The sequence below is a fragment of the Gekko japonicus genome, unplaced genomic scaffold (assembly GCF_001447785.1).
Source record: "Gekko japonicus isolate JY-2015 unplaced genomic scaffold, Gekko_japonicus_V1.1 scaffold737, whole genome shotgun sequence".
Classification (NCBI taxonomy): domain Eukaryota; kingdom Metazoa; phylum Chordata; class Lepidosauria; order Squamata; family Gekkonidae; genus Gekko; species Gekko japonicus.
Genome location: NW_015173695.1, coordinates 347,978 through 369,581, shown reverse-complemented (window position 1 = coordinate 369,581; position 21,604 = coordinate 347,978). Strand labels below are relative to the sequence as shown.

General features: G+C 46.1%; 2 protein-coding genes across 2 annotated transcripts in view; both read right to left on the bottom strand.

The window, feature by feature from the left end:
• The window catches only part of ATP9A (ATPase, class II, type 9A), a 152,781-nt gene extending 150,251 nt beyond the window's left edge, over nt 1-2,530 (bottom strand). The window contains exon 1 of the mRNA XM_015423186.1: nt 2,450-2,530. Within this exon, the coding sequence (XP_015278672.1) occupies nt 2,450-2,530 (81 nt within the window). The remainder of the gene's footprint in view (nt 1-2,449) is intronic.
• Nucleotides 2,531-6,033: 3,503 nt separating this feature from the next.
• The window catches only part of SALL4 (spalt-like transcription factor 4), a 29,238-nt gene continuing 13,667 nt past the window's right edge, over nt 6,034-21,604 (bottom strand). The window contains exons 2-4 of the mRNA XM_015423189.1: nt 13,592-16,105; nt 9,243-9,544; nt 6,034-6,468 (exon numbers count right to left, since the gene is read on the bottom strand). Coding sequence (XP_015278675.1) covers nt 6,034-6,468; nt 9,243-9,544; nt 13,592-16,105 — 3,251 coding nt within the window. The remainder of the gene's footprint in view (nt 6,469-9,242; nt 9,545-13,591; nt 16,106-21,604) is intronic.

Sequence of the window (21,604 nt, the reverse complement as noted above, 5' to 3'; positions counted from 1 at the left end):
GGCAGCTCACATATAATATAAAACAATTAAAACAGAATTAGATAAAAACAAAGCAATACAATTACAAATATTATAAAACTAGGAAAAAGGCCCATTGTGGAAATAAATACAACGGCCTCTAGAAAGAGGCTCTCCCGGCCTTGGACACTCAGTGACAATTTGCTGTGGCGACCTCAGCAGGGTATAATGACACTGAGTCCACCATTTTCTCCAGAGGAACAGATCTCTGCTACCTAAAGAACAGTTGTAATTTTGAGTGATCTCCAGCCCTCACCTGGAGATTGGCAATGATGGTTCCTCAGAAGGGAATAGTTGGTTTGGAGGGTGGAGTCTATGGCTTTGTACCTGTCCGAGGTCCCATGCCTCCTGAAACCTCACCCTCTCTAGGCTCCATCCCTCACATCAACAGGAATTTCCCACCTGGAGCTGGCACCCCTATCTCCTTCCCAGCCAAACATCAACCTATTTTTATTTCCCTCTCACTCTGACTGCGACGTCACATTGGCTGTCATACGGGGGCCACCTCAGCAGCATATAAGGATACAGAGCCCACCATTTGCTCCAGGGGAACTGATCTCTGCCATCTGGAAAGCAGTTGTAATTCTGAGGGATCTCCAGCCCTCACCTGGAGATTGGACACATTTTACCTCAGAACAGCAAAACTGTTTAGAATGTTAGAGGCAAAAGCCAATCAAGTCGCATATGCAAACGACCTGTGTTCTGAGGCAGAGGCCAATGAGGCTGCATATGCAAATAACCTCTGACTGGCTATGGGGGGGGGAGAGGATTAGCAAAATGTTTAGAATGTTGGAGGCAGGACTCAGGCAAAGCAGCCAGTGGATAGGGAGACCCTCTGAATGACAGATCAGAGAGCGAACTGATTTTGGAGCATGTGGAATGTTCTAGAGAAGTGCCACCACCATTCGGCTTTTATTTATAAGGGAGATAGTTTGTCAGATGACGGGCTTAGCAGCATCCTCAGACAACAGCCAGCCAATAGCATAGTCTAGGCTAGCTGGTTGTTGACAATGTTGTTAGTGTTGGGCCAGGGCTACAATTTCTTGGGTGCGGCTCCATAATCGAAGGTCTGGTGGAAGAGCTCCATCCCGCAGGGCCCTGATGTCCTCTGGGAGCTCATTCCACCAGTGCAGAGCCGCCACTGAAAAAGCCCTGGCCCTAGTCATAGCCAGTCTGGCTTCTCTAGGGCTCTGTAGGGCCAAGCAGTTTTGGGACCCCGATCATAGTGCTCTCTGGGGAATGTGTGGGGAAAGGTAGTCCCTTAGGTATGTAGGTTCCTGACCATATAGGGCTTTAAAGGTAAGAACCAGCACCTTGAACCAAATTCGGTATGTGTTCGTGTATGCTAGGATCTGGGTTCAAATCCTCACACGGTCCTCAACGACCATTATCTTTCAGCCTAACCTTCTCGAAAACCAAGCACAGAGATTTGGGGGGCCTGTGTCTGGCCATGTTCTTTGCCCATTTCATGACTAGCACAATGATGATGGTAATATAGTATCTAATACAATTTACAAAACTTCTTGGCTCATATCAAATGTGATTAGGCAGTGTTAAGGATTTCAGTTGCTGTCCCCACAATGTGGTGGTGGAGAGTGCTGTCAAGTCACAGCTGATTTATGACATCGTATACGTTTTTCAAGGCAAAAGATATTCAGAGTTGGTTTGTCATTGCCTGGCTCTGCATAGCAACACTGATCTTCCTTGGTGGTCTCCCGTCCAAGTACTAACCAGCTCTTGTAGCTGACATGTTCCAATCTTAAAAAAAAAAAAAACACCTAAAAATTGTATCTTGTGACCAAGGTTTACACATTAAGCAAATGTGCATAGTAATCAGTGTACAAAACACTTCATGTTCGGGTTGCCACCTCTGACTCAGGAAAATTCTGGAGATTTGGAGACAATGCCTGGAGGGAGCAGATTTGGGGAGGAAGCTCAGTGGAGCTGTGACGTCACTTGAGCCCATGAAAATGCAAGAGTCCAGTAGCACCTGAAGGAGTGAGCAGTGAGAATCTTTCTTTAAGGTTCTTCTGGACTCTTGCTCTTTTCTACCGCTACAGACAGACCCATCTTGATCTACCATGAAACTGCCTTAGAGCTATGTAACGGCAATATTCCAATTATGATAGCCCATTTTCCTACCATTTCATAAACTCTGAATTGTTTCCCTCCAGACTAGCTTCTTTTATGTACTAAAATATCCTCCCATGTTCACACTTAAAAGCTTTGCTTCTGGATCGCTGTGGTGTGCTGTTTAAAGTGCTTTCTACAATGCTGCTTTCCCCCATCCTTTTTTGCTGCACTTTTTAATGTTCTAAGGTGAGCACTATAGCGGCACCATTGAGATACATTGGCTCCACTGAGTCAATGCATCTCAGTGCTGCTGTTATTGTACTGAAGTGCTATAGCAGTCTAGTGCTGTAGCGCTCACCTTAGAACTTTTAATGTCCAAGGAAGATCGTGCGGCAAAATAGCGCCAGAGAGGGGAAGCAACATTGTTTGAAATGACCATAGCGCTTTAGAGATGGCTCATTTATGGAAGGAAATTTGCTCTATGAAACCCCTGTCCCTGTATCGCTTTACTCGAAATTGGGCCAACAACGAATAACATCTGGTTTAGAACACTAATGTGAAAGGGGCCACTGAGGATCCTGATGGACCAAAAGGTCTGATTCAGTAGAAGACAGCTTCATCTGCTCAAGCAAGCTCCAAGCATGGAATGAAAAAGACAGACATGTTTTTGAACTAAAGAGTCACTCAGAACACACTGTGTAGCTACTGGAGTGCCCTTCACATGTTATGGTGAAAGGAGCCGTGGTTTTGTTAGAAAGGTTGGAGGCGGCCGCAAATGGGAAATTCTAGAAGCAGGAAATTCTCTGGGAACCAACGGGGAGAGGCCATGTTAGTTTGACCACTATAAAGGCAACTGTAAAACCCTCCATGTTACAGGATGGGCAGGACAGAAGCGTGAACTTTTTGCAAAGCAGAAAATCAAGTTGTCAATAGCCATATTGGGCTCATGCAAAATCCAGAGCAAGAACCAAAATCCATAAAATACCTTTTACTAGGGCCAATCAAAATGACACAAAACTCTTCCATTGAGCTAGGTCCTTCAAAAATTCAGAGAAATAGAGGGAGGGAAGCTGATTTTTCCAGGTCAAGGCCTTAAGAACCTGCATTGGCCGCCTTTTGTATTAAGATGCTGACAGGCTCGCAGTTTAATTGCTGTAGGTGGTACAGCCCTTGCAGCAAACAATGGAGTGTCATGTCATGGGCTCATGTCATATAGCCCAGTAAGGTCCAAATGTCACTCAGTTCTCCCATCATCTGTAGAAGTCCTTCCTAAAAAATCCACACCAAGATCAAGGACCAAAGAAAGCATAGTACAGGATAGTGGTGGAAAGTGCCGTGAAGTCACAGACAACTTATTGCAACCCTGCAGGGTTTTCATGGAAAGAGACCGAGGTGGTTTGCCAGTGCCCACCTCTGAGTAGCAACCAGAGTGGTCTCCCATCCAAGCAGATTTGGTTAAGACTTTTGTTTAGTTTAGCATACCCTTGGTAATGGTTATTGATCCTCCTCCCTTGGTTTAGCTGTTTGAGTTTTTATTGAACTCTTATATCATTCTAATGTTGTTTTTAATTGTTCTAATGTTTTATGTGCCTTGTCTTGGGAATCCTGACCAGGTGAAAAGGTGGAACACTGGTATATACTTTCTGAGATCAGCTAGTCTGGGCCATTGAGTTCAGGGCGCAGTACATCACAGGTGAAAAACTGAGTTCTTCTTGGTGCAGAATTTGAATAGCCCAAGCACAGAATTTGTAAGCCATGTCTACTAGGGCATAGAATACATAAAGCCCTCACCATAAAGTAACCAGTATGCCCAAAAAAGCTACAGAAATTTAAAAAAGCAAAAAAGGAAGCTTGGATGCAGTGTGTGAAAAAGTCATCCCAGATTTATTCTTGCATCAACAGAAATGCATCAGTAGATAATTTTGTAAAAAAAAAAAAAAAAGGAAGAGTAACTACGCAGAATTCCATTAAAAGTCCGTACATTCACAATGCAGAAGAGACACAATGATCGGGATGCAACTTTGGCATATTCCATTGTAACAAGATCCATTTTACAGTGTAAACAGGTTGTGTTCTTACTTACAAAGTCTAGCAGGAAAGGCACACCTTGGCAAAAAAAACAAACAAAACCAAAACTGATCCTAAGCGAGAAGAGAGATTCCTCCCCCCAGCCCTGAAAATACACAAAAAGCAACTCAGGCGCAACCACATTACAATTGCAACATTTTAAATTAAATCCACACTCTGGGCCTTCCATGAGAGCAAAGCTGGACTCTGATGCCTGGGGTGGGTTGGAAAAGCCACATTTTTGTTCAAGTCCTTTAGCTAAGTCTTCCAATGTAGCTTGACATCAACACACAGAGGGCACCTGCAAATGCAAAAAAAAATTGGGGGGGGGGGGGGTTGAAAGGAAGACAAACAAAAAAGCCACAACACAAGTTTACAACATCTGCAGACCACTGCCACCAGTACATCATGTTTTGGTTCAAAATAGTGCATGGGAGCCTCTGCTTGGATCTCAAGTTCAATACAGTGGTTATTTTCTTTTTTACAGAAAAATAGATACTTAGCACTACAAAAAAAAAAGAACAAAAAATCATGAGGTAGATAACTTAGAATCCAGAGGGCCACCCAATAACCTTCATACAATACAATTACAGACACCATCAGGGTTCATCTTATGTAAATGCAAACACACACACAAAATATCAAGAGGGGAAAAAAATACTTAGGGACCTGGGGAAGTGTTCCTGTATAAGCCATGCTGAAAGACTGCACAGGACAGCACGGGGCTTATGCAGGAGAGTCTTCTTGTAGACTACATCCTGGATGCCCCAAGTGGTTATGTCTTCAACAGAAGAGTATGCCACCTCCCAAAGCACATGAAACCTAAGCGCGTACTTCATTTTAAATACAGATTTAGACAAAGACTCATCTCCGTTTTAAAAAAAAACCAAAAACCCTACAAAGATCAACGATGCACGAATGAGGAAGGGTTCCCTCTTGCTAAGGGAACCGCAATGCAAGTCACCTGAGATTCCTAGCAGAACATTCAAAACCTAACCTCTGAAAGACCAGATTCCCTTTCAACAGTATATACACGACGTTTCTAATCCATTGCTTGTCCTGGTTTTCCGGTGCAAGCTCTCTCCCAGCACACCTCCCCGACCCTATGTTTGTGTGTGGGGAAAATACAACGAAAAAACCCCCCTGCACCGATAAGTCAGAATTTTGGCACTATTATTCAAGCCATGTGTGCATGTCCAAGTAGTATTTAAATAAGCAGCAGTCATTAATACAGGGTATTTGAGATGTCACAAGAGAGCCAGTTTTAAAAGCGTCCTTTTGTTTTTGAACAGCAGTTTTCTGCAATAAATGGAACCGGCACATTTGACAAGTAATATTACATTCAAAAACCACCACGGGGGGGAGGTACTATTCAAAAAGGGTGGCATTCTAGAATATTTACCCGCATAATTAAGTTTCCATGTATCATTTGTGAATTACAGGACCTCCAAAGCCCCTTGTCCTACTTAATGACCAGTAGATTGGATTCTACTCCACTCAAGAGTCACCCATGGTTTCTACGTGAGCAACAGAAGAGGTAAATGTTATCTGTCACCTTTGGAATTTCATGTTGTAAAACATCTAAGGCTTTACACATTAAAGTCACAAGTGTAAAAACTACTTTGCAAGACCCGCATCTTTCCAATACAGAAAAGAATCCTAAATTGGTTTCACTTTTTTTTTTTTGCGCAAAACAATGACATGATTGTACTCTGGGCAACTCTTTACAAAGACAACCACAGAATCATTTGCACATCGATAGGAAAATAAGGATACTTGAGGTGTAATCTCTTTAAAAAATATATAGATTTATATATACTTGTACAGTTTTTTTCCTTTTGTAAATCCATTTTTCCTCCTCTCCGTTTTCTGGTTTTAATTGACAGCAATTTTGTTTTCCTCCATAAAATGAGGGAATTGGTGTTTTGGCACATTGCCTGCGGCAGCACTGCTAGGCTTTTCCATCTCTGAGCCAACAGCAGACTGAGAACCATCTATCTTGGAGACCGTGGCAGAATTCATGGTGATATTGATAGCTGGACCTCCCCCAATTGTAGTTGGAAGAGGAGGTATTCCGCCACTCTGAATCACAGAGATCTCATTGGTCTTCATGGCTAGGCCGTTGCTCAGCACTGCTGCATACTGGTTCCATGCTGCAGGATCAAGGTTGACCGATTGGGGCACAACATCCTTAGGAAAGATCTCCGATACCTTCTTTGGGTCACTGCCGAGCAGAGCCATGGGATTATCAATGGACAGTCTTCTTCCACGCCTGGCTGAGTTGTTCCACATATGAGTTCCAACGTGGACCTTATAGACATAAGGATGAGAAAAAACATTAACTTTCCACTTGTACTGATCTTGCAAAACTTCAACAAAAACTCAAAAGTATTTGAAAGGAGAACAAACTCCAGTTCATTTCTGCACAAGAATGAGCTTGGGTTATTCTTGGACTTGGATGCTGGTTCACAATCAACTGAGTTAGCTTGATGTTCAAGTGTGGGTAGATCAACAAATTAGCTATTATTTCTTGCCCACAAGCCAAGATTAAGCCATGGTTTAGAATCCCAGTTTGCAACACCTGAATCTGGACATGGTGACAAAACGGGTCTATAGAGTTTAGCTCTGCACCTAAGAGGACGAGGCAGGCCTATTCTTATCATGAACAAACTCCAGTTCATTTACAATGGAGGAATATAGCCTAACCTCCATCTTTTGGCTTTCCCTACCCTACAGGGCCATTGTAAACATAAATGGAATAACTTCTTGAATGCTCCCTTGTGGTCCTTGGGATACAGATGTGGTCAGTTATGGAGAGAAAGGGGGACCTGGCACACATACTAGACCAAAGAATACTGTCAACATTTTTTTCACACACACACTAACCCATAAGAACATAAGAGAACATAAGAGAAGCCAATGTTGGATCAGGCCAATGGCCCATCTAGTCCAACACTGTCACACAGTGGCCAAAAATACCAGGTGCCATCAGGAGGTCCACCAGTGGGGCCAGGACACTAGAAGCCCTCCCACTGTTTCCCCCCTCCAGCACCAAGAATACAGAGCATCACTTGCCCCAGACCAAGAGTTCCTATCTATACCTTGTGGCTAATAGCCACTGATGGACCTCTGCTCCATACGTTTATCCAATTCCCTCTTGAAGCCATCCATGCTTGTAGCCGCCACCACCTCCTGTGGCAGTGAATTCCATGTGTTAATCACTCTTTGGGTGAAGAAGTACTTCCTTTTATCTGTTCTAACCTGACTGCTCAGCAATTTCATTGAGTGCCCATGAGCTCTTGTATTGTGAGAAAGGAACCCTTTTCAAACTGCCTTTGTATTCCATTTTAGTAACTGGTTGCTAATGGATTTTTCTGTCATTTCAGACAGACCCATTTTAGTAACCGGCTCCTAGTGGAATTTATTTACCTGTTCATACAGACCCACTTGCGTCAGGTTTGCAAAGCGGGGTTGAGCCACTTTTGAGGGAAACTGCTTTTTTCTGTTTTCAACCCTTTCATCGTGCTTCTGAATCACTGTGGTGTGTTGTTTAATGTCCATAGCACTTCCTACAATGCTGCTCCCCCCCACACACACCCTTTTTCACCACACGGTCTTCCTTCAACTTTAAAAAAAAAACGTTCTAAGTTGAGCGCTGCAGAGCTAAACCTCTGTAGCACTGAAGTGCTATAGTGGCCCCATTGAAATGCATTGACTCCACTGAGTTAATGCATCTCAATGCATCTGAAAAACATCTGTGGAATGGGGAGGGGGAGCTGTCAAGGCATCAGCAGAACCAAGGCAGGTCTCATCAGCCTCACCTGAAACATTTTGGAAACACCTGAAGTATTTTGGAAACAGCCCAATGAAGAACACACTGATGTTACTTTGCCTGGACTAGGAGACTATAGAAACTATTCTCCTGGCTTCTCTGGGGCCAGTCTGCTCTTGGCAGCAAAGCTTGGCCCTCAGAAAAGCAGTCTTAGGACCTTCCCCATACCTCCCAGAGAGGTCTAGCACAAAGGGCTTTGTAGAGAGAGAGACAGAGAGACCCCAAATAGATGCATAGAGGGCAGCCACCATTAGATGAAGGTGGTTCACTGAAGCCCCCGTGTGAGGAAACATGAAGGGACTTATCTCTAACTTCCTAAACAGGATGACATTTTAACCCCTGAGCTGGGAAGCTGGAGGATTGTCAGGAATATCTCCAGAAGCCAGTGATGAGGTAAACAACTGCCTCCCCCCCAGTGGGGGGAGATCTTGGGCACCCAGAAGGCTAGACTGAAGACTGGGGCTGTTTCCTCAGAGGCCTTCAGGTGGGCAACCAGTGCAAACCATTTTCTGGAGAGGGGCTGCCTTCACCTGTGGTGGTCACTGCTCAACACCCACTAAAAAGAAATAAGGACATCAAACATTATTCCTTGTTAAGTTAGGCCTCCAACTGCTCCCAGTTTGGGGGAATTTTTGATGGTTTTCTATGATATTTCAGAACATTCACCAGAGCAGTACAGCCTCAAAGTCTCTCTACACTTGGGTTCAATATCTGACAACCTGAAACCCCACCAAAAATAGGTACATTCTAACAAGTCTCAGGTAATTGAAGTTTTGAGGTAAAACTTCTACCATGCAACATTTTAATAGCAGAACTGTGGGGAGGGAATCTTACAAATTATCATTTTCTGTGGTGTAGTGGGTATTTATTTCTATACTTCATTAACACCCCACCTTTCTCTGTGATGGGGACCAAGGGTGGCTTGCACAAATCTCCTCTATTTTATCCTCACAAACAACAGCCCTGTGAGGTAGGTTAGGTTGAGAGGGTGTGCCTGGCCCAAGGTCACCCAGCAAGCTTCCATGGTCAGAGTGGGAACTGAACCTGGTTCTCTCAGGTCCTAGTCTGATTCTCAAACCACTATGCCGCGCTGCCTCTCTTCACACTCCACACAGGAATGCTGGGACAAAAATGCACCAAATATAAATAAATCCACTTAAGTCACTTCCAGTGATAGAAGAGGGGAAAAGAAGTGGGACAAACACCTGAAACCCTATACCTAAATACCCATTAATGCCTTCCTCTTGCTCACCTTCAAGTTCCCTTTGGTGGTGAAAGCTCTTCCACAGATGGAGCATGCAAATGGCTTTTCACCTGTATGAGTCCGTTCGTGAATCTGAAGGGCGCTCGCTGAAGAAAAATTCTTGCCACAAGTAGTGCAGATGTGTTGTTTAGCGGTACGGCGAGGGGCTGGCACCAGAAGAGGAGGGACGCCAGGAGACAATGCAGGGGGCCCGATAAAATGGCTTGCACCGATAGGGCGATCACTGGGAATTTCCATTTTGATGAGAGCTGGCGGCGCTCGGATAAAAGCTGCATGGACACTGCTTCGGCCTGAGGAATGACAACGGGAGAATGCTATGGATCAGCACACAGCTGGCACTAAGTGAATGTTAAAACAAGCGTTTGGACAAGCCGGGTGTCAAAGGCAGCATAAGCCCAGCTTTATAATTCCACACCCATTTCAGTGAATGCAAACAAGGCAGAAGTTGCAAGATCACTGCCTGGAAACAAAGCTGTAAGCAAAATTGTGGGTTATGCTGTAAACAAATCCCAAGGTCATGTTAGGACTAAACAGGTGTTTATACGGTTTCCATAAACCTGTCCAGCCAGAAGAGACAACCAGAACAAAAACATGTAGTCACCAGATATATTTTTATTTATGCCTCACCTTTCTCCCCAATGGGGACCCCTAAGCAGCTTTCTTTGTTCTCCTTCCCTCATCACAATAAGCCTGTGAGGTAGGTTAGGCTGACTGACCCCAAAATCACCCAGCAAGCTTCCATGACAGAACAGGGGGTTAGTCCAACACTCTAACCACTACACCACACCAGCCCTCAGACGTAAAACTTCAAACAACATTCACCCTTCCAAAAATGGTTGTCCCTCTTCCACTCTATAGAACTTTAAACTTTATACTCCTTACGTGGTGTCTCTGATATTGGATGAATAATACAAAACAGATACCAAAGCAGGCTGTTATAGCCAGGAAAGCACGTGCACATGCACGCACGCACACACACACACACACACACACACACACGAGCCCTGACCTGGACAGCCCAGACTAGACTGATCTTGTCAGATCTCAGAAGCTAGGCAGGGCAGCCCAAGTCAGTGTTTGGATCATGGGAGACCACCAAGGAAATCCAGGATTGCTACATAGAGGTAGGCGATGGCCTACCACCCCTGAATGCCTCTTGCCTTGAAAACTCTGAGGGATTGCAATAGGTCGGGTTGCAACTTGATGGCAATTAGGGTTGTGCAAAAAAAATAATAATGGTATTTTTCGAGTTCAGGTATACTGAACCCAAAAATATCAGTATTTTCCAATATTCCTGAATCCCAATACTGGTATGGTATTCGGATTCAGGATCTTTCAGAAATCTCAAATTTTTTCAGCTCCATTATACCCTATGGGGACCAATACAGTCCACGGTCCCCATACAGTATGGAGAATTGATCTGGAGTTATCTGGGGCTTCAGGGGGGCTGTTTTTTGAGGTACAGGCACCAAATTTGCAGCCTAGCTGCTCTAGTGCCTCTCCTCAACCCCCTCCTCAAGTTTCAAAAAGACTGGACCAGGGGGTCCAATGCAATGGGACCCCAAAGAAGGTGTCCCTATCCTTCATTGGGGGCCTGGCCATTTCAGATAGCTGGAAAAATACCCAAATCTGTATCCAGCTGAAAGCCTACCCTTTTTCCAGCTTGGATATAGCTGAATGCACACCTCTAATGGTAATACATATACACACACAGAGAGATAGATATAAGATAGAGATAGATACGAGAGAAGGCAGAGAGTGAGCAAGATATAGAAGTGAAAAGCTAGGTTTCGAGGACAAACTTATCTTACAACCCTCTGGAAATAATCTACAGAACAAATTATCCATTACTTTTGCTGTGTTATTTCCTCCACAAAGCTGCTTTCCCACAATCCACCTGCACTGTGCACTCATTTGACTCGATCTTGAAACATGCTATGATGGCTAAGAAAATTCAGGCCAAAGCTGTATTGGGCCAGGCTTGCTCTAATTCATTGCAGTTTTATGGGAAGGAACTTTAAGCTTTATATGCATGTTTAGTATCTTTGGATCTGCTTGGTTCTTGTATTTTTAAATTCTGCAGTCTTTGTATTTTTCCTCTTTTGATTCCTGTTATTTTTTATGTTACGATCGCAATGGCCTTTGGTTATCAATAAACCAACCTGAAATTACATTTCTAGTTTTAATGTCTTTTCTCTCTCTCTCTCTCTTTTTTTGGCTATCAATTAACAGTGATTTATGGTGACCTGTAGGGTTTTCAAGGCAAGAGACATTCAAAGGTGGATTGCCATCATCTGACTCTGTGTAACAACCCTGGTATTCCTTGGTGGTCTCCCATCCAAATACTGACCAGAGATGATCCTGTTTAGCTTCAAAATACTGACAAGATCAGGCTATCTTGGGCTATCCAGGTCAGGACAATGTCTTGTATTACATGTAGGGGTGCTAACCTCCAGTTGGGGCCTGGGGACCTCTTGCTTCCACAATTGATCTCCAAACTTCAGAGATCAGTTCTCCTAGAGAAAATAGTGGCATTGGAGGGTGGACTCTATGGTGCTATAACCTACTGAGGTCTCGCCTCTCCCCAAACCCCGCCCCTCCCCAGGCTCCACCCCCATAATCTCCAGATATTTCCCAGCCCAGATCTGGCAAATCTAATTACATGGGATTAAATTTGGGAATTTGGACCAACATCTACAATTCTTGCATTTCTGCAAAAACCCTCATATTGATTTTCATCTGTAACAGCCAGCTATGTGTATAAAGTTTGTATCTCCCCACAGATTGCAATTATATACTGTTGCCTGCCAACTGCTTAAGATCCCCACCCCCACGAATGTTTCTTTCCCTCCCAGTATATCTCCACGTCACCCAGGAAAGCTGCTGGGCACTAAGTTCATTTACTTCATTTATACCCCATCTTTCTCCCCAATGGGGACCCAAAGCAGATGACATTCTTCTCCCCTCCTCCATTTTATCCTCACAACAGCTGTATGAGGTACGTTGTCTAAGGCTTTCACAGCTGGAGTTCATTAGTTGTTGTAGATTTTCTGGGCTGTATGGCCATGGTGTTGGCATTGTAGTTTCGCCTCTGGCATCCTCAGAGATATAACACAGAAAGATGGAATACTCTCTGTGTGTCAATGTGAGAGGAAAAACAGTAGGCAGGTACCCCACCTTCCTGAGTAGATATATGCCTACCGTTTTTCTTCTCACATGGACACAGGGAGTACTCCATCTTTCTGTGTTATACCTCTGAGCAGAGGTCATTTCGGGGGGGATCGCGGGGGATCGCAGTTCCCCCGGGTGAGTATGGGGGCCGGGGCACATGACGAAGCCCCGCCCCCTGCTTCCGGCCGCCCCGCTTCCGGCCCTCATTCAGCCAGGAGGAGGCAGGAGAAGAGGGAGGGTAAGTTGCTTCCTCCCTGCCTCTCCCCACCCCTGCCTGCCTGGGGCCAGGGAGGGCCTTTGCGGGGCTTCCTTGCACTCCCGCCGGCCTTGCAGGTCCACCGCCGTGCCCCTCATGGGGCTCGGCAGTGGAGCTGCAAGGCCGGCAGCGGTGGCCAGGATCGTTGGGGGCGGGGTGTGTGGCCTTATGACACACTTCCAGTGATGTCAGGGGGTGTGGCATATGCTAATGAATTATGCTAATGAGTTCCCCTAGCTCTTTTTCTATGAAACGACCCATGCCTCTGAGGATTGGCGAAACGTCAGGTACTACAATGCCAAGACCACGGCCATACAGCCCAGAAAATCTACAACAACTCTATGAGGTACCTTGGGCGCATGTGTGCGTGAATGGCCCAAAGTCAACCAGCAGAGTTCCATGGCAGAGAAGAGACTCAAACCCAGGTCCAGGTTCAACAGAGCCAAAACAAATTACAGAGTACTTAGTTCTCTGCCTCAAGATGTGGTGACCATCACTAGATTACATGGCTTCAAGAATGGATTAGAAAAGTTTATGGAGGATAGGCCTGTCAATGGCAATTAGATCTAGAGGCAGTTTACCTCTCAACACCAGATTCGTGGGGGGAGAGGCAGGGAATAGCTGTTGCCTACATTGCCAAGGTTTGAAACGGAATGCTGGACTGAATAGCCTGTTGTTTTTAACTGGCCTGCAGAATCCAATGCTCTGTTCACAACCCACCAAGGATCTCTAAACAGGGTGCTTGCATCGTGTTCCTATTGTGCTGCAGGACACTGTGGGCTTTGCCCAACCTTCTGAAGGCAGCAAACCTCAACACAAGCTTTTCATCCGTCAATATACTCATTAGCAAGCTACATATTTCAATTAGGACCTAAAACAACTACGGCCATTATGACTTTGAGGGACTCACCATACTCTCCATTTTGGAAGTGTAGGCCAGGCTCCTCTTTAATAACCTTTCGACCGATATTGCCGTAAGTTAGGTCCAAAGCACTGTCCTTTTCTACAGGATGGATTTCGGGACCGTCAGACTTGCTTCCTGAAACACCATTTTCTGGGACACTGAAACCCGGAGACTTGGATCTGGTGCTCTCCGCTTGACTGTTGGCTGGAGACAACGCCAGGAACGAAGCTGATTCAGAAGCGACAGGGCTTCGGCTGCCATTCTGATAGTCTGGATCACCTGCTACCGAGGAAGAATCATTTGTCGTGCCATCACTTTCCGCTGAGCCATTGTCACTGGACTTCAGGCTGCTTTGACGCTGTAAGGTCAAAGCCGAGTTGACCATTTTCATCTGGTTTTCCAGCACTGAGATGCTTGAAAAAACTGAGCTGGAAGGATCAGGATGAGCACTGCACGGGGTGGACGGCTTGGAAGAGTGCCTCAGACCATCCTGGGATTCCAAGTCCCCTGCTGTCTCCATGCTTTCCGCGTTCTCATCTGTACGGCACGGATCTCCGTTCTTCTCAGCCACGGCACCCTCCACGTCAATACTGTCATGCGTGTTTTCTGGGACTGGCGTGTTAGGAATCTGCCCTCCCATGTGCATACGGATATGCTGCTGCAGCACCACCGCATTTGTAAACTTCCTCTGGCAGATGGGGCAGGAGTGCTGCAGTTTCAGTGGAGTGTTTGCTCGGTGGACTCCGTAATGTGTCTTGAGGTTCCCTTTGGTAGAGAAGGCGCGGCCACAGATCTTGCACTTGAAGGGCCTCTCGCCAGTGTGGGTACGGTAATGCATTTTGAGGGAGCTCTGGCAGCTGAGGACCCGGTGGCAGATCAGGCACTCGTTGGGGTCAGCTGAGGACTTGTCGATGTTCTCCACCAGTTGCTGCAGCTTGGTTGTTTCTGAACCTTGTTCGCTGCCTCTGCCCGGATGGAAGGCGCTCGCGCTGCAGCTGGCTTGCGGGGAACTTTGGCTCGGTTCCATTCCTGACTCATGACTGGCTGCCCCTGATGAAGAACCACCTTCACTTTCTGGAGAAGGTCTTGGCTGCATGTGTACATCGCTCACAAGCACCCCAGTGAGAGAATCCTTGATGCTTGATATGTGGGGAGGCAAGCCAATACCTATGGAGGCAGGCAGGGTGGTCAAAATAGCCTTGGTGTCCACAATCAAGTTCGACTCATCCAGTGGGACAGACATTCCATAGGGTATGCCGCTGCTAGTGGGTACGTTGTCTAGGTGTTCAGGAACTGGATAGGGGTTCATCTTGATGTGAGGATATTTGTCTCTATGCCGCTGGAAATGCACTTTCAGGTTCCCTTTGGTTGTGAAGCGGTTGCCACAAATGTTACACTTGTAAGGCCTTTCGCCAGTGTGGGAGCGGAGGTGGATCTGCAGGGCGCTGTCGTTGCCAAACACCTTGCTGCAAAATTTGCACTTGTGTTTGAAGAAGGGCTCTTCTGTATTCGGTTTGCTTTCAGACACGGTCATGGTCGGCAGCTTCCCTTTCCCTTTCTTTGTGGGGTCAACCACTGGGGAAACAGCAGGAAGTGGGTTTTGGAAGATGACCGAGCTGGACGATTGAGGTAGCAAAGGGCTTGGGAAGCGTGACATGGAGCTTGGCAGGCCCCGGTTTGCCTCGGGCTTCAAGGAAATGGAAGGCGCCAGCCCAGCGGCCACGGAGACGGCAGCTGGAATGCCAATGTTCGAATGAGGTAGTTTGCCTTGTTTCAAGGATTCCAGTGATAGGCTTTGGTTCCCAGCTTTCTGTCCAATTAAAGCAACAGCAGCCGAGAGTTGTTGGGACATGTGAGCGCCCAAAGCTTTGAGAGGGTCTGCAGCAGAGGCTATGGAAGGGTGAAGAATGTGGGGAGCCATCATGGCTATCTGGATGCGGATTTGCTCCGTTAGCTGGATCTGCTGGAGCTGCTGTTGCTGGAGGCACACAAGTTGCTCGAGGATCATCGGGATAGCATGGAGGCCGGCTGCTGACGGAGAAAGGCTCTCAGAGGTACACTGGTTGACAGCCACTTTAGTGCCACGGATAGTTTGCAAAGTTACATTAGTGTTGGGTACTTTAGGTTTGGGTAAGTAGCTTAAACCGTGAGCTGCAGGGGGAACAGGGGGCTCCGTTTTCAGATACATCCCTCCCACCGGTTCAGTGCCAGCTTTCTCCCCCCTTTCTTCTGCAGAACCAGAGCAGCTCTTGGCATGACAGTCCTTGGCGGTTCTGTTCATCCGATTGTTCGGGAAACGCTCTGAGGCGCTGTCAGGGAAGTCCTCCGGGGGCATCGCTCCCTCCCCATCATTCATGATTAGGACAGGCGGCGTTTTAGTGCAATTTTTCTTATGCGCAAGGAATTCGGAGAGGTTGAAGAATTCCGCACAGCATTTCTCACAGACGCTGGTTTCATCTGTTCGGCACCTTTTGGAACTCATTTCACCTTCTCGGTCACCTGGGTCGTCTTGTGGACTCCCTAAGAGAAGCATAAAAAAAAGAGAGATAATTTCTCAGAGAAAGTTTGTGATGAAGGTCAGGATAAAAAATTCTCGGTTGGAAGAAATGGTTGGTAGGCTGTGAATGCCCTGAACTACCAAATAAATCTAGAGTATGCCTGGCCCAATACAGAAAAGTACTAACTTCTATTTTCAAAACCCAGCTTTCATTTTTGCCATAGGCTCAGAAAGTTTTATGCTTTAGCCAGAAAAAAACCCCTTATCTTCTATACAATGTTCAAAGAAATGTAATGAGTGTGTATGAATTGTTATTTCTATGCCCAATTCAAATGCCCTATATGGTCAGGGTCCAGCTTACCTAAGGGACCGCCTTTCCTCATATGTTCCCCCACGAGCACTACGGTCTGGGACCCAACACACGGTCTGGGACCCAACACACCGCCCCTCGCCAGCCTGTCTTGGCCCCCTCCCACACCCAGCTGGCTTCTGAAGCCACAGAGGGGCCTCCAGGAGGGGCAGCTGGCATGGGCTCTCTTCTTCTCCCCCCCTGCCTTTCATGTAACTATTTGCGGGGAGGCTGTGCGCCGCAGCTGCAGGCAGGGGTACTCTCCCAAATCCTCTGTCTTGAGGCTGTTGCATTTCTTTCCACAATGGGCCTTCTTGCTAGTCTTAAATAATTCTGCATAGCCAAAGAGAAAGACGACGAGGGGGTACTGCTCGAACCTCTGCCAGCAGCCTATCCCAAACCCATTACTAAAAACAAGCTTTGGAACACTCAAAAATACTTCCCATGCACAAATCCAGCCACACCTATGCTGTTCACAGCTCTATTAAAGGTAGCTGGACAGTTTGCATTCTCTAGCCATTGCATCAGAGGCATACAGCTCTTTCCTGCAGTGATCTCTCTAGTCTATTTTCAGCAGAACTAAACAGCAAAGGCTCACCTACATGTGACACTAGGACCTGCAGACAAAACCTCCAGTATTTTTAATTTAATTTTCAGGCTTGCAGGGGTATGATGGCAAATCTGGATAGGACCACAATATAATTGGAGGAGGGATTTGAATCTGTCTCCTGCCCCCATTTTCCTGATCTAAAATGCCCACAAAGCAGCTCCCTGGAGTCATTCTGTATCAGGTAAATTGTCACTGGGTGGGAAGGCTTAACCGCCAACCTCAGGCAGCAGTCCTAGGGTGGCCAATCCCCAGTTGGAAGCAAGGGACCCCCTGTTTTGGAGCCCCTCCCCCCACTTCAAGGCTATCAGAAAGTGGGGGGGGGATGGCTGCTGGGCACTCCATTATACCCTATGGTGACCGGTCCCCACACGGTATAATTGAGAATCGATCTGTAGGTATCTGGGGCTCCGGGAGGGGCTGTTTTCTGAGGTAGAGAAACTAAATTTTCAGCATAGCTGCTGATGCATCTCCTCAACACCCCCCCCCCCCCAGTTTAAAAAGGATTGGACCGGGAGTCCAATTCTATGAGCCTCAAAAGAAGGTGCACCCATCCTCAATTATTTCCAATGGAGGGAAGGGATTTAAAAGGAATGCTGTCCCTTTAAATGCAACAGCAGCTCACCCCGAACTCACTTCAGAGTTCAATCTTGCTTCTTCCGAAGCCTCCCTCCCCTCTCCCAGAGCCTCCTGGAAAGTCCCCTGCCGGCTTGTCGGCATCCCCTGGCAACCCTAAGCAGTCCTGATCTGAAAGCGAACTAGAACCAACCCTTAAGTCAGGGGAGGCCAAACTTGCCTACCGTAAGAGCCACATAGAATATATGTCAGACGTTTGAGAGCCGCAAGACATGAACAAATATTACACATTTTTACTGGGAAATATGCAAATTTGCTTTTTGCTAACATTAAACGAGACTGCCAAAAATAATAAGAAAAGCAGTAAAAGCAGATACTGATAATGATATTTGTTTGCTAATGATATTTAGCTTCCCCAGCCGCCCTGCCAGGAGCCGCACAATATGTGTGAAAGAGCCGCATGCGGCTCCCGAGCCACAGTTTGGCCACCCCTGCCTTAGGTGAACTTTTTAAGATTCTTATACAACAGAGAAGCAAGTCACTTGTGCTTCCACTTATTATTTCTCTGTGCTATCTAAAGTAGCTCCAACCCGTGCTAATTAAAGTTAGGATTCACAGGATGACACAGTTGGGAAAATGTAGTTGTATTTCATGAAATGCTATTTTAGTAGAGCAAAGCTTGAGTCCAGTGGCACCTTTAAGACCAACAAAGTTTTATTATACCTCGAATAAAACTTTGTTGGTCTTAAAAGTGCCACTGGATTCAAACTTTGCTCTGCTGCTTCAGACCAACATGACTATCCACCTGGTGCTAATTTATCAGGGCTCTTTTTGTAGAAAAAACCCAGCAGGAACTCATTAGCATAATAGGCCACACCCAACAGCAGAAACTCATTAGCATATTAGGCCACACCCCTGACAGCACAGCTCATTAGCACATTAGGCTGCACCCCCATGTTACCAGAAGTGTGGTCATCCAACCACACCCACCTTTTGCTTCTTATTCTGTTTACCTTGTTTGTTGTCAAAACCCAGGGCTTTTTTTGTAGCAGGAACTCCTTTGCATGTTAGGCCACACACCCCTAATGTAGCCAATCCTAGTGAGTTTCTGCTGTTGGGTGTGGCCTATTATGCTAATGACTTTCTGCTGGGTGTGGCCAACTCGGGAGCCAGCCGGAACTCCGTTCCTGTGTGTTCCTGCCCAAAAATAGCCCTGTATTTGATTAATACCCTGCCCTCCCCGCCAAGCAGGCTCAGGATGGCTTCCATAAAAATGAAGATAGATAAAACAAAACAACTATAAAACCAGTTCATAAAGTGCTAGTATCAGTACTGTATAACGATGGTGAAACGTTAGTGGCAAAGCAATCATAGTGGGAATATAGTCAGTGTTGATGCTAAAGCCATTGCTTCAATGCCGGCAGGGCGCAGGTGGCCAAGGATGGTTTCAGAAGACAAGGCAGTTATTCTGTAGTAGTTATTAGTAATTATTCTGTACATCCTGTCAAGGCAGAGGTGTGCTACACCTCCACAATGGACACAGCAAAGGTGGACATTCGCTCACTTCATGCCGTACCATAGATTAGGATCTTTGCTTACTGTTGTGCCAGGCAGACTGCTAAAACAAAAGTGATTTTATCTGGTTTGTTTTGCTTATTAATGCTCCCCCATGTGGCAGCAGCTCATATTGTCACCAACCAAGGAAAGCTCTCTTTTTTGGTAATCAAGTCAAGGCAAGAGACATTCAGAGGTGGTTTGCCACCTCCGCATCATGACCCTGGACTTCCTTGGTCGTCTCCCATCCAAGTAGTAATCTGGACTGACCCTGTTTAGCTTCTGAGATCAGGCTAGCCTTGGCTATCCATGTCCAGGTAGGCCAAACTTATGAATGTGTTAAACATACTATCACCCCAGGGGAAAGAATTCCAGAAGATGAAAATTATAAAGTTTTAATATCCTCCACACCTCATTCCATGCCAATCTCATGAAAAGAAACTCCTGCAATCATAGAAGTAGTCCATAGCATGGTAGAAAAAGTACATATTTACTCCCTCCCCATTCTTTATCACATTTAACAACCAAATAAAATCGATAGGACCTTAAGCTTAGTTCTCAAGCCTTGGCAACGAGGGGCTTTCACACATGTCGTATAGTGCACCTTCAAAGCGCTTTAGTGATTGTTTGCAAGTGGATTTTGCCATTTCACATAGAAAAATCCAGTTCCAAAGTGGATTGAAAGTGCATTATTTATAGAGCTGCCAGCTCTGCATTGGGAAATAGTTTGTGCTGAATAGTTTGTGAGGTGGAGCCTCGGGAGGGCGGAGTTTGGGGAGGGGAGGGACCTCAGGATGGTACAGTGCCATTGAGTCCACCCTTGAAAGCAGACATCTGCTCCAGAGGAACTTCTTGTCCGGAGATCAACTGTAATAGCAGGAGGCAAACCTAGTTATTCAGTATGTGTGAAAGCTGCATATTCATGTTCCTAGGATTCCAAAGGGTCTGAAAACCAAGCCACTGCCCATCAGCTGAGGGCTTATGGATGAATTCTGATCATTCCTGATGACAACATTCTATACAGACGCCCAGGGCTCTACTGGTAGCAGAAGCTCCTTTGCATATTAGGCTACACGCCCCCTAGTGTAGCCAATCCTCCAAGAGCTTACAGAGCTCTTCTTACTGGGGCTACTGTAAGCTCTTGGAGGATTGGCTGCACTAGGGGTGTGTGGCCTAATATGCAAAGGAGCCCTGCAGACGCCAAACACTTCCCATGAGGTATTTCCACTGTAGTTTCAGTAGCACTCCCTTTAGATATGAACTCTTATTCTAGTCACCTCATTTCAATTAACTTGCACGTATGAATAAGACACCAGAGACCTAGTGGCAGCTGGCCCCAAACAGTGGCCAGATGGTTTGTATTAAATCAAGAATCAAGAGAAGCTTTGACACACACACAAACCCATCCCTCAGGACAGCCTGGTGGAAAGACAGTTCTCTCTCTTCTGCAGGTCTACCATTCCAATGTGGTTACCAGCTCTAGGTCAGGAAATTCCTGGAGATTTGGGGGTGGAGCCCAGGGAAGGCAGAGTTTAACCCCGTACAGTCTCATCCTCTAAAACAGCCATTTTCTCCAGGGGAACTGGAGATCAGTTGTAATTCAGGGAGATCCCCAGGTCTCACCAGGAGGTTGGCAGTCCTACAGTCTGATCAACTCTCAATTCCACCACTGATTTCTTCCCATTTTCTCTCTGTCTTCCCTGCCTCCCCTCCCTTTTTTTCATATCCAATACTTTTGCTTTCTGGTTTTCCTGCATTCTAAATTGGGGTGGGGGTGGGGAGGATTTTTTGGGCTACAGCATTTTCTGTAGCCTTGGGAAATGGCACCCGGTCACATGTCAGAGATCAATCTACCAGCTTCTAAGATACCCCAGCCCTGACAAAGTGTGCTAATGCTTCTGCCTATTGAAAAACAGGTATTCATTCATGTAAGTAACTAGGGTTGCCAGCCTCCAGGTGAGGCCTGGAGTTCTTCCAGGACCAGAGATCATTTCGGGGGGGAACTCCCAGGACTACAACTGATCTCCAGATGACAAGAGATCAGTTCCCCCAGAGAAAACTGGATTTGCAGGGTGGGCTCTATACTACAGCATTAATACCATGCTGAGGTGCCACCCGCTACCCTCCCCAGGCTCCACCGCCAAATCTCCAGAAATTTCCCAATCAGGACCTGGAAACCCTATTTACCATTTTAAAAAAACTAAATGCTATTTTTCAGTATTGAAGGGTGGGGGGGGAATGTCATCTTTCTTGACAATCGCGGGTACATTGTAAAGGCACAAACCGCAGTTCTACACACCCACAATTTGTGGTAGCCACTGAATCATTTATACCATTACCAATAAAACTTTTACAGAGGGCAATGAGCACGTGTCCAGGTCTGCTACAGCAAGAGATTCATCCCACCCCTGCAGATACTAAATGCCAAATGCAAAA